The 14,012-nt window shown below is 40.4% G+C and overlaps 1 protein-coding gene and 1 non-coding gene across 2 annotated transcripts in view; one reads left to right on the top strand and one right to left on the bottom strand.

The window, feature by feature from the left end:
- The first annotated feature begins 855 nt into the window (after positions 1 to 855).
- Positions 856 to 974, top strand: LOC145408334 (5S ribosomal RNA). The gene has a single exon (XR_013898918.1). It is a non-coding gene; the product is annotated as a 5S ribosomal RNA (ribosomal RNA).
- A 6,439-nt stretch (positions 975 to 7,413) lies between these two features.
- Positions 7,414 to 14,012, bottom strand: part of LOC145408170 (uncharacterized) — a 46,311-nt gene continuing 39,712 nt past the window's right edge. Inside the window, exon 8 of the mRNA XM_080278924.1 lies at positions 7,414 to 7,527. Within this exon, the coding sequence (XP_080135050.1) occupies positions 7,436 to 7,527 (92 nt within the window). The 3' untranslated portion in view covers positions 7,414 to 7,435. The remainder of the gene's footprint in view (positions 7,528 to 14,012) is intronic.

The following is a 14,012-nucleotide window of genomic DNA, read 5'->3' as shown; positions in this document are numbered from 1 at the left end:
TATGGCACGCTGGCGTTAACTGAGTGGAAATTAGAATAAACAGTACATCATCTACTTTTACTCTTATTTTTCTGCTGCCGAGATATGAGGAAAGCAGACAAACAAAAGATGTTAGTCCATTGCAAGGGAGTTTGGATGACAAGGAACGGTGCCACACACTGTTGAAAGCTTTAGAAATATCAAGGGCTACTGCATGAGTTTCTCCATGTTAGTCAATTGATTGAAGGATGGTATGACTCAGGAGATTAAGTATATCACTGGTGGATCTTTCGTGGCAAAAACCATATTGTCTATCACTCAATAAGTTGCTGGATTCAAAGTGTTTAACTATGTGCTTATTAATTACACTTTCAAATACTTTACCAAGAGAAGATGTGATAGCTATTGGTCTGTAATCAAAGGGGTCAGAAGAACTTCCTTTCTTTGGAACTGGGTGGATATTGGCTTCTTTCCATGAATTGGGGAAAGAAGACGTGCATATGCATAGTCTAAATAATTTAGCCTGAACAGAGGCAAGTTCTGGGGAGTACTTTTTAAAAACAATTGGAGGAATTCTACCTGGGCCTGGAGCTCTGTTGGTTGGGTAAATTGTCTAGGATGGATTTTATGTATCTAGTCTGTATTTTAAGAGGAGCAATTTTGGAAGAGTCAGCTTCTAGTACAGGGATGTTCTGGCTGATATCTAAGGTAGAATTGTTGGCAAATGTACTGGCAAGGATATTCACTTTACAACACAGGTCATTTGTAATGTTACTGTCTGAAGATTTTAGTGGGGAAATGGGTGATGACTTTTTTTTAAAGTTGTTACTGAAAGAACTGAGAGCTGACCAGAATATTCTATTGTAACTAGGAGTAGCCAACGGCCATACCACGTTGAGCACACCGCTTCCCATCCGATCAGCGAAGTTAAGCAACGTTGGGTCTGGTTAGTACTTGGATGGGTGACCGGCTGGGAACACCAGATGCTGTTGGCATCCCTACGTGTAAAGTGGGGCTGGTGGAGGATTAGTGCCCCTCCCTGTAAAACAATTAACTCTAAGCCCTTGGCCACCCCATTTGGGATACATGGCATCTGGCAATGAATGAAAAAAAATTAGGAGTGTTAAGTAGTTTTGATGCTTGGTTTTGAAGAAAGTTTGATTTAGTGAGATTTGTTACTGCTTTTGCATGGTTTCTAGCAATCTTAAAGTGACAAAGCAATTCAGATGTTTTATATTTTAAGTAAGAATAACACAGGATTGGATGATGGATGGATGGATGAGTTGTATGCTAATGACTTTTGGAAATGATGATGATAATGATGATGGTGATGATAAATAGACAGATAGATTTACTTGTGCATGGATTTTTACTAATGTACTGTATGGTATTTCAATGGACATTCTTGAACCTGAGCCAGAGAAATCAATTTTTTGGAACCTCCATGCTGAATACTGACCTTTCCACCTGCTTGGGGTCAAGTGTGGCCAATCAGTTCATTACGTTGTGTGCTTCACAATATCAAAACACATTTGCAAAGATAGAAAATACCACATTTGGGCAGTCTGGGGCCAAAGTTTCATGATATGTAAATTCTATTCATGTTATACCAATTTCAAGGATCTGACCAATAGCTAATGAAATAATGGGGAAATCCTTGAGAGGAAACACACGTAATAACAGACAGACTGCACAAGAGAAGAGTTAGATGTAATATGCATAATACATCAAAATGGAAGAGGTACTAGAAAGCCTTTTAATCCAATGAGCATACAACCCCTAGACACAACAGTCACCTAGGTAGAATGAAACCATATTGATGATGCAGTGACTCCCCAGTCAGCCACTGAAACCATCAACTCACTACTTTACTGCTGCTACTTAATACTATAAAATTTTCTATTATGTACAATACAACACAATCAGATGTTTTTTTTATTATCTATGGTTCATTCTTAAAACCTCTGACCTGTAGTCAAATAAACAGATGCAATGCATTTTTAATTAAAATAAATTAGTCAACAAATTAAGAATTAAGATTCATTTGATATAAATTCTTTACTACCTCTCCATACCTTGCACTGAGTCCAACAGAGTGAGAAAATAATGAGATTACAGTTTATCATTATTCTCTTAACAAAGGAGATGAACTTCAGTTATGGAGAAACTCATGTATGTACCAGGGAGGCTCATTACATGTAATTCAATTGTTACAATCACATACTTAACAGTTTCACCTAAATGAATACTGTATTATATAAAATTATCTCTTCAGGAGAGAACACTACAATAAAACAAAAATATGAATACAGGCCATGACATCACCCAGTATCTTATATTGAGAAGTGAGAAACTAGACCTTGTACTTGAGAACTAAAAATGTGCATGCACATATACCCTCACACACACACACACACACACATACACACACACACACACACACACACACACAAAGAAATGTGCATAAAGACTGTCCAGATGACAGAAGGAAATACACCTACTGACAAGTGACGCCCCCCCCCCCCACAAAGGCCACACATTAAGTGACCAACAAGCTCGCTTCACCAGCACCTTAGCTTTCCTAATGACTTAAAATGAGTTACAACTATGTTCTTGCTGACTCCTTGTATGTTATTGCACAATATGCCATGTTATATCTTGCACTTCAAGGAAACAGTTTCTACTTTTGCTACCGGAATACGAAATTTGACCTCTTCAATCCAATGACATACAGTACTTTCATATTTATTCTTGCTACCTCCTCCAAATGGTTTTGCTCAGCTTGGAGAGTCCTCATGTAATGAAGGGGTAAATAAAGGCCATAACTAAACCCTCCAGTTCAAAAAGTCTCTCCCAAATTAATAAAGGCATCTGGTAGTAGGAAGAAAAACACTGTATACAAAACACACCACCAGAGTGAAGAGGTTACCATTACAGTACTCTACTATACTGCAAAGTGAGATATTACAAACCTACAAATGTAAAAAACTGGATTGGTTTTAAACAATGCCCATATACAGTATGCTCTATACAAATGCTACAGCAATCTTTGCCTTTACACAAATATACTAATAATTTCACTACTCTGAATAAAAAGAACTAGAAATTATTGCTCCTCATTAATAACTTAAGACATTTTCAGGTGACCTGTAACATACTGACTGCACAGCTATGCTACATAGGCACTGTCACAAGCAGAGCTCACTTTCAATAACTTGTCGTCATTGAATCCTGCCTTTTATATTTCTTACTCCTTACAAATACCAAAAAGTATCCCTCATATTCACTGTTGTGTGCTTCATATGTACTTGTATTGGTATCACATAAAAATACATCTTCCATTGCCACAGCCAGCAGTGTACTGTCAGTGAACTTTGTGATCATAAAAGTACACCTCTGGAAGAAACTTTCTGCAAGATAATTGCATCATCTAGCAGTTCAACAATGAATTCCAGCTTTGCACCCTCCTGTAAGACTAATTGGAATGAAAAAAGAAAAAAAATCAGACAGACCTGATTACTTACTACACTTACTGTATTTGTTAGTTTAGCTAAAAGTGAGGCATTACATGGCCAATAATAATATGCAGATTGGTCATTATCATCATCATCATCATCATCTTAACCCTAAATCCCTCTAAAAAATGGGGTGGTTACAAAAATGGGTGGTTATGTAGGTTTGTACTGATAATGAACAGTTTGTTAAAAAAACTAAATGGAGGAGACAGTGCACATATACTAATAAATTCAACAGAAATGATGCATTTAGACTGATGGGGCAAAGATGCCAAATTTGCAAAACTGAGTTATGGTCAAAGGCGAATAGTCAAAGCCTTCCTCTAACACCTGGTATAAGAGGTAAAGGCAAATGCACCCATCCAATAAAGTATACCAAATTACAATGAATTAAATTATTCTAAATTACATTAAAGTATCTTTAATTATCATCATTAAAATCATAAAATTATATACCTGCCTTCTTCTGAAAATAACAGCAATTTTTTATGAGGCATCTAAAACTTTCAATTAAAAAATTCATGTATGTGTGTCATTACTGACATGTTGGTGAAAATGCATGCTGTTCAGAAAAAGGGATAACAGCAAATTTTTCTGGTATCTTTTATTTTTTCCTTAAGTGTGTGAAATTCCAGAGAATTTTTTTTACACTTTTTATGCTGTAGGCTAACAGGGCCATTATCAATAAATTTATACCAAACTAAAAATGAATACACTTTAGACTGTTTTTTGCAAACTACCTTTTGGTGTCTTCATCCCTTCAGTACTAAACACCTCATGTGATGAGAGAAATGTGGCTCTGTGAAAAATAATGAAAGGTATTTGAAACACATTTAAACTGAACATCAACAACATTGTGATGATATGCACACTTAATACTGTCTAACCAAAGAGTAATAACGCTATGTAACAACATGCAATGAAATATGTACAGTATTCTGATAATTAGATGAATTAATGTGCCAAATAGCATGTAGAGTCTGGCAGCAAACTAGTACATCATAAGTCTAGTCAAGAAACCATTGACAGGAAGAGAGGGTTAGCAGACTATGTCTACAAAACTCTGATTGCTATAAACACAATTTACTGATACTGTATGTCTGCTTGACACAAGGAAAGTAAGAAGTAGAGGGTATCAAGGCAAAGTAGCACAAATAAATCGGCACTCCTTAGGTAAAAGACAGTGATCCCTTAGTCATTGTGCATAAATGCTACCATACATGGTGCATGATAACAGCACTGAACCTATGGGATTTATTCCAACTGATACCAGGCATCCCAAGTGTGAGTCCAAATTTTCCACTTTATGACAATTTAGACCCATTAAATACAAACATACTGTTATGGTATGTATCAGAAACACATAAGCATGGTCAGGTTAATAGAGTGATGAAAAAGGCACACAAAGAAGAAACACATACCACACACAGAACTGAGATGGGCTTGAGGTAAGGGGTCCTGAGGCTAGGGAGTGGACAGTTAGTGGTCTCCACTAACCGAGAGTAACTCCTTAAATAGGGCCTCATCTTTGAATCCCTCAAAGCCATCAGAAATCACTGACACTGCAACATCATTGCCAGCAGAAACCAGCTCAGGTGAGCAACAACAATGTTTTTGTGCTGAAAAATCTGGTATAATGGCAGGAGTGCAGAGTTTCATCTCATAGTGATTGTGAAAACTGTCAAAACCAAGTGCGCTGTAACCAAGGGATCACTGTACACAGAAGTATTAATGCACTGCAAACTTTTGTTGTCATTCATTTTCGGTTAAAAAAGGATAACCATATTGCTGCATGTTGCATGGTAACTGAAAGTACTATACTTATGTTAACAGGTCTTCACTATAAATTTTCACACTTGTATCCCTTTCTTCATTCTACATTCATTCTGCATCACCTGCTGTTTCAAATGATCAAATAATGTGCAAAATTATGTAGGCAACAAATGCTATCATAGACTGTCACAGGGAGGTATGTTATACAGAAAACTACCCTAACAGAAGAAAATGCAGTATCTTTACATCATGTTCTGAAATGTTTACATTATGTTTCTGTTCACATCCAGGGGGTCATATCACCTGCCTGTGGTATAGTACCCCAGTGTAAAGAGTGTTTCAGTTTGAGAAAGGAGAGTGCCACTGTGTATAAGCATGAGCGTATTTTTAGCTCAAGCCTTATGCGATAAATTCATCATACTTTAATTAACTTTGTTATCTATTCATGAAAATGATTCAGTAAGAAGTTACCCATTACACTAATATAAGAAAATGGATACTGTGCTAAACCCAATTTAAGTTCGGCAATGAAGCACACACTGGGATTCACTACGTGAATTACCTAAGTCAACACAACTTACTGTTGCTAAAGAGAAAAATTATTTAAATGACAAAATGATGAACACATGAAAATCATTTCACGTACAATTACACATGGGCTATATTTTGAAAATAATGTCTATCAACCTCAATTTCCTTTGCTGGTAATCAAAGGTGTCCATACTTAGTGCCTAATCTTATGACTGATGGCATATTATGTAAGTATGCATTGGAACATGTGAGACATCATCATAACTGAGTAGTAATTTTCTTCCAGATGCGTCCATAGATCTAAAGGCTGAGACATGCTATGACCAACCACCCTAAAGCTAGAAAAGCTTTGTAAATGTTTTCTTACAAATTTGCTCAATGAAGCTTAGTTTTTATGTTGTATCTTTTTATGCTGAAAACTAGCAAACCTAGTAATTTATGCTGAATGAAATGTTACGGCGGGATGCTTTCATGTGATGGCAGTGATATAACTAGGTGACTCTACTGCCCAGTTATATAAATATCCCTCTACTCCTCCTTATCTCCCAAAAGGAGGCTGGTGGACTGCTAGAGAAGAGCAACTTCAGCCCGTGATTCACATCCAAATGAGTCTGGGCCCCAAACAGCAAGCAACAACACTATATGATTTACCAACAAGTAGCTGTCTGTGTACAGTATATCACACAGGTGCTTGAGAATCAAATGATTAGGATCACACACATACACTGGTGCAAATACATTCATAACCAGGGTTCAAATCTGGGTGTGGGCAGCTAGCCTCACTCAACTCAGGTGTCCATCCACCCTTTGTGGGTTGCTAGGGAAAATGAGTGCCTAGGGAATGTAAATGTGATAACCTGGATGATGCAGTGGCCTTGTATCCCAGGACAGTGGGAAAAACCTGCCACAGGCTGAAAGGCCTCGGTTACGGAAATGAGCACAGCAGCTTAGCGCCTAATGGCATGTGACCCTACCTTTACTTTACCTTTACCTCTTGCACAAAATTAACTGATAAAAAACAAACCTATGTAATTAGAAAGGCTAACATATACAGTATAACTATGTGTAGTCTCAAAATCTATTTACTCTCTTGTCAAATGACATGAGGCAATACATATCTTCTGGTTCTATTGCACACCTGGTGAAGGGCAGCGGCAGGTGAATTTGGAAAACTCATAATCACGCCTGACAGCTTTTGTCAGTTTTATGGGGGGGGGGGGGAAAGGTTCAATGAAAAACAAAATTTGTGAATAGTTTCCCTGTAAGATGGAGATGAGAATTTTGAAGGTATGAAATATGTGTGGCCCATTTATTAGTGATGATGATGATGATGACAATGGAGATAATGAAACTGTAATGATCATGATGATGCATCTAAAAATTAACCTTCAAAGATATAATTTATATGATAACACATTATGCAGCTAAAAACCAAGCTTCACAGTTATGATTTATACGAAAACATTTTCAAAGCATCCCTAGGTTCAATTAGTTTAACTACTAGCAAATGCTGTGGAGCCTGTAGCGAACTACATACCCATGAGGCACCACTATGCAGTCAATATGGACAAGTAAGGTAGTAAACTTGCTTAATGCCCCCACAAGTGTTAAGTGTGAAGTTGTGCACGAATGACCACTCATGTGAACTCACAACGCTGGGTCCAGCCGTGGTTAGGAGCCCCTAGATGAAGTAGACCCACTGCACTATCCTTTCCTGCAGTAATCAGATCTACATTACAAGTTAAGGGAAACAAGATTAAACTGAAGGCAAAACATTAGTGTTTGTAAAGAATAAAGAAGTATTGTCAGATGCTTGGCTAGTGGCTGGCTTCCTGCCAACCACCGAGTTCATATCCAGATGAGCCAGGGGCCACAACAGCAACAAGCAAAGTAATACTGGATGACTATGTGTGCTTGTACAAACATGGCAAAGATACAAAATCATGTTACTCATATTGTTAGGTGTGGGCACTTATCATCCACTTAATGTACAGTAGTGCTCCCTTCAGATGACTCTACACTGACTGACAAGCCACCTCCCAACACCACCCTAAAAGAAAGGTGGTAACCACAGAATGAAATGAAATCTAGTGGTCTAATGGGTTAAGGCACTCCAATGTCGTAAAAATACCCCCGCTAATGCCAATACACCAGTTCTGTATGAGACAGCCCTAGTATGTATTCAATATGGACGGTGGGTGTTAGCGCCGAAGTGGTGACATGTAGAGGTGTATGGTATGTAGGAGGACTGCTGGGCCTTGATAGCAGGCTGTGAAGCCTATGCCCAGAGTCGGACACATTAAAAAAAAAAAAAAAAAAAATGGATGGAGCTTACAAGGGTTTACATCCACAGAATAATTGGGGTTTATTGCTCTCACAGACATGATCAGGAACATGATACTGAATAGAGGCAATAAATGCATCAAGAACCAGAAGCGATAAAAGGCTATAGAGATGTTCAATGTGTCATGAAGTGAAAACTTAAAAACAACAAATATCACAACTAAAGTAAAAGACAGGCAGCTGTTCTTCACAACACAGACAGTCATGATGTTATACCAAGTGAATAACAATGATCATTGAGGTAAAAGTCTATCTATCTATCTATCTATAGCCTGGCATCCTAAGCCTGGAAGGGGTGGCCACAAACAAATCACCTACATGTCGCTGCATCCTCCGTCATTTCACGGCCCTTCCCTTATCTCACACTCCCTTCTCTTATGTATCTCTCCATTCCATCCCTCCATCTCATCCTTGGTCTTCCCCTCCCTCTCTCCCCCTCCATCTCATGCATTTACACTCTCCATGTTAATCCCTCACTCTCAATCCTCTCCACATGGCAAAACTATCTCAATATATTTCTCCAAAAGCTTACTATCACATCCACATCCACACCACAATGCTCCTTCACTTCCTCATTTGTCAGTTTGTCTCTCCTTGTAAACCCACAAGCTCCTCTCAAATAACTCATTGCCAATGCTCTTACTCCTTCCAGCAAGTTCCAAGCTTAGATTTCATATGTTAAAGTTGGTATCAATAAGATCATGCAGTGCCTTTTTTACTTCCATGCTCACTTCATTTCATCGTTTCATTCATTTTTGGCTCCAACATGCTTGCATGCGTCGGCCTTGGTCACCTAAAGGCGGCTCTCCATGCTGCACGGTCCATTGCAGCCTCCCTGTTCAGTCCCTTAACCCTGAGGTCTCGCTTAATGACCTCGTCCCATGTCTTTCTTGGTCTACCCCTCGTAACCCCACTCCCAATATTAACACTTCTCACCTTCCTCACCCAATTATCATCCCCCATCCTCTCCACATGTCCAAACCATCTCAATCTACTTCTCCTCATCACAACACCAATACACTCCAGTCCCATCCTACCTTTCAACTCTTCCATCGTGAACCCAGCCCCCCCCAGACCTTGGACACAGGGACGCACTACACATCCACCTAATCATTGTCATTTCTGTATGTCTGAGCAGGCGAATATCCTCCTCCTTCATTGCCCACGTCTCACTGCCATACAGCATTACACTCCTAACAACAGACACCATACCCTCAAACAAACAACAAGCAAACACTCTCATCAATCACTTTTCACAAGTCAGCCATCTAAACCCCCATCCCGAAGACCGACGTATCATCCGACGTAAGAGACAGTTCCCCACAGACCCAGACTATGCACCTTTCACTTACAACCAGACGAAGCACATCATTAACAACCTCAAGCACTCACCTGCCTGTGGACCAGACAACATAAGCAACATTCACCTTAAACACCTAGGACCACAAGTAAGGTGACCAGAGTCCCGCTTTTAGGCGGGACAGTCCCGCTTTTTGGACGTCCGTCCCGCTTTTTTAATTGTGACTAGAATGTCCCGCTTTTTGAGCAAATTATCTTAATTGTCCCACTTTTAGGAACTTACTATTGCATTAGATATAACATGACCTTTTATGAAATTAGGATGAATTAGAAAAATGATGCATAATCCTAACCAAATGAAATACCGAATTATTAATATAAAATCTGTAATGCTCACTAGCTGGTAACTTTGGTCGACCCATTCACTGTACTGTACGGTATGTTTGGAGTTCGTAGGAGACGTTAGTGTTTGATTAGCAGCCTCAGTTTGAGGTGTAGCACACCAGCGGTTGCTGTCACATTAGTCAATATCTATCTGTCTATATATCTATCTATCTATATATCTATTTATATCTATCTACCTATATCTAGCTATCTGTCTATCTACCTATCTATCTCTCTCTCTCTCTCTCTCTCTATCTATCTATATAGACACACACACACACACACACACACGTGCGCGCGCGTCCCGCTTTTAGCTCCAATAAATCTGGACACCTTAACCACAAGGCATACAAACACTCACCAACATATCAAACTACAGCTACTCACACAACATAATAACCAACATCTGGATGCATGGCGATATCATCACTATCCCTAAACCCAACAAAGACCCCACGCTACCCTCCTCACATTGCCCCAACACATTCCTCTGCACCCCCTCTAAAGTCACTGAACGACTGGTACTACAACTAGTCACACCTCACATTCCCCTAGCCCAGTCACAACATGGCTTTAGGCCACTACACTCCACAAATACTCTTCTTACAGACCTTAGGCAGAGAGTTTTCGACGGCATGAATTCAGCTAGGCCACCACACAGAACAATCCTAATCACACTAGACATTAACAAAGCTTTTGATGCTATCCCCCGCCACAACCTCACAAACAAAATACTCAACACAAACATGCACAATAACACAAAAAGATGGCTGGCAAACTACTTAGCAGGCAGATGTGCACAAATAACATTTGCCGGTCAGTCTTCTAACATCAGAAACTTCACTAATGGGGTCCCCCAAGGATCTGTTTTGTCCCCTACACTCTTTAACCTATACATGCATGATGTACCCAAACCCCACACACCACAGATACACACAGCTTCCTATGCAGATGATATAACACTTACATGTACGCACCAAAACCCAAACACAGCTGCACACATCATTCAACCTTACCTCAACACACTACACGAATGGTTCACCACAAACAGGCTCAAAATAGTCCCAACCAACTCTACAGTGACTCTTCTCACAAACTGGATAGCAGAACAGTCACATCCCACACCTCACCATAAACAACACTCCCCTACCACACACACACACACACCCAAAATCCTTGGTGTAACATACAATACATCAATGTCATTTAAACAACACATCACAAACATTAAAAATAAAATAACACCAAGACTCAATGCTTTGAGGTCACTTGCCCATACAACATTCGGACACCACAAAGAAACCACCACCACAGTATACAAACAATACATACGTCCAGTGATGAATTATGCAAGCCCTGCCAGGGCTTCTAACCTCACCAAAACACACTACAGACCATACAGAACAAGGCCCTGAAAATAATCATAGGCTGCACAGCTACTACACCCACAGACCACCTACATCAAGAAACCAAAGTACTCAAAGTCAAGGATCACCTAGACATGAGAGGCACCCAGTTTCTTGCTGCAGCCTCCACAAACCCACAACATCCACTACAGTACATGGCAGCACATCCACCCACACCAAGGAACATCAAAACAACACCCAGCACACGATACCGTACGCAAATACTATCATCTCTCCCACCTCAGACCAGCTTCCAGAAGCATATCCACACTCAGATCACTCACCGCTCCATTCAGTCACTTAAAGACAACACACAGCTGCATGCACGGCCTCCTGACATCCACCCTTCTGAATCCTATCTTCCTCGTGAGGACAGGGTCCACCTGGCCAGGCTGAGATGTGGGCACCATGCAGCCCTCTTAAGCTACCAGAAGAGGCTGGATGACTCCATCACTGATGCCTGTCCAGGATGCAACACAGCACCCCATACTATTAAGCACATTATGGAAGACTGCATTGCACACAATCACCTACGCCAACAACACAACACACACTCTTTGAGAGCACTGTGGGAAAGCCCGGTCTCGGCCATGGCCTTCCTAAGGGGCTCGGGGCTGTTCGGCCAGACTGCCTAGGGAACAACCACTACTACTACTACTACACTCCTAACACATGCTGCATACAAAGACCCCTTAGCACGTATGGAGAGTCCTCTCAATGTCAGGAGAGGCAAGAGCTCCCTGAACTTCTTCCAACCACTTCTCACCCTAGCCACAGAGCTAGCTCCAGCCCCACCTCCAGCACACAACATGTCTCCCAAATAACAGAACTCTTCCACACACTCAAGAGATTCACCAGCAAGTTCAATTTTTTCACATCTGACAATCTCCACCTGCTCTCCCTGACACGCCGTACACATAAAATCAGCATCATCTCGCAGTCTACCTCTGATACCACTACATCTCTTATGCGCCCATTTATCACAAACACCGCACAAGATGGAATTACTTACCACGCCCTTGTGGCAAACTGCACATGGCCACTCTCCCTTGTCTTTGACAGTACCACCACCAACCCTAGATATCATCACTTTTGTTTTATCTGCATTTACCCTTAAGCCCTTGTGCCCCATACCATCTCTCCATTTCCTAAACCCTTCCTCTGTCTCCCTTTCGTTCTCTACAATCAACATGAAATCATCAGCATACAACAACTCCCACAGGTCTGTTTCTAAAATCACGAGAAAGGGCTTCAAGTACCATGATAAGCAACATGGGACTCAAAACTGACCCCTGATGCACACCAACATTCACGGAAAACCCATCACTCAAATCTCCATTCACTCTTACCTGGGTGTGAGCACCCACATACATAGCCATAACCACCCTAACCAGCCACTCCTCCAAGCCAAGCTTTCTCATTGCCCACTTCACCATCTCTCTAGGGACTCTGTCAAAGGCCTTTTCCAAATCAACAAAAACAAAATAAAAATCTCTTCTCCTACCAATATATTTTTCCTGAAGCTGTCGAACAATGAATATGGCATCAGTGGTCCCCCTGCCTGGCATAAACCCAAACTGCACCTCATCAATATTCACTCTTTCTCTAATCATACCTTCTAAAACTCTCTCCATTACCTTCATTATCTGATCTAAAAGCTTTATACCTCTATAATTTCCTCTTTCCAGGGCATCACCCTTCCCTTTATACACATTTACAATTACACTCTTCAGACAATCATCTAGGACAACACACTCATAGATAATCCTATTTGTCACGTCCGTGACTAACTTCACCCCTATAACCCCTGAGGCCTTCACCATTTCGGCAGTCAACCCAAACACACCTGCTGCCTGCCCCACCTTCATCCTGCCTATTGCCTCAATCACAGTAGCAGCATCAATCAAAGGCCAAGGGCCAGACACTGGATCTGCTGGTTCCAAACTTTCTCTCTATTTCTTATCACTGCTTTCAAAGAACTAGCAACCTCTCTTCCCTGCTGTATGCTTTCAAGCACTTCATCCTCTAAACTTCCATCGTTACTCATCACACTACCCAAGTACTTAAATGCACTCATATTTTCAGGAAAAATAAAGTAACTGAATACACAGTGAGGCTGGATGATGAGGCAGAAGTACAGTAAATAAAACAAGGTGATATCAGAATGATGCTTCAGAGAGCAGCTGAGATAGTAGCAGACACTGTCACAGCTAGCTCCAACCACAGATATACTACCACAACCAGAACCAGTGTCATCCACATCATTGGTTCTGGATGTAGATCTAAACAATCTACCAAAAGCCACTCAGTAGGCACAAGTCAAAACAGCCATACACATCAGTGGCTCTGGATGTGGACCTCAAACTAACAGAAACCATTTGGTTGACAAGAGCCAAAACGATGTCACAGGATTAAGTATAGCATTCAGTAATTTAAAGCATAATCTTGAACACAAGTTTACTTCACAGTCTAAAGTTAATAGATCAAAGGTAAAAAATTGTGCATTTCAGAGCGATTATGAACATGGATTGTACAATGTTGTCTTAGGAGTCAAACTGTTTACCCAGTCTACTGCATCACCACAGTGCTGCAGTACCTGTCACTGCAATTTCAGTCCCATAAAGGTGAGTACAGGACTCAACATGAAGTACAAATTATAATAATGTTTGTACTGATGCCCTAACAGATACTAATACTCAACTATAAGTCACTGAATGCCTTGAGACATCAATGGAAGCAAATTTTACTTAACCAGCATTTTGATTTAACAGACACTTTCAAT

The sequence above is a fragment of the Coenobita brevimanus genome, chromosome 76 (assembly GCF_032717465.1).
Source record: "Coenobita brevimanus isolate Jiangsu-jjx chromosome 76, ASM3271746v2, whole genome shotgun sequence".
Classification (NCBI taxonomy): Eukaryota; Metazoa; Arthropoda; class Malacostraca; order Decapoda; family Coenobitidae; genus Coenobita; species Coenobita brevimanus.
The sequence above is the reverse complement of the archived record's forward strand: the minus strand, read 5'-3'. Positions and strand labels throughout refer to the sequence as shown.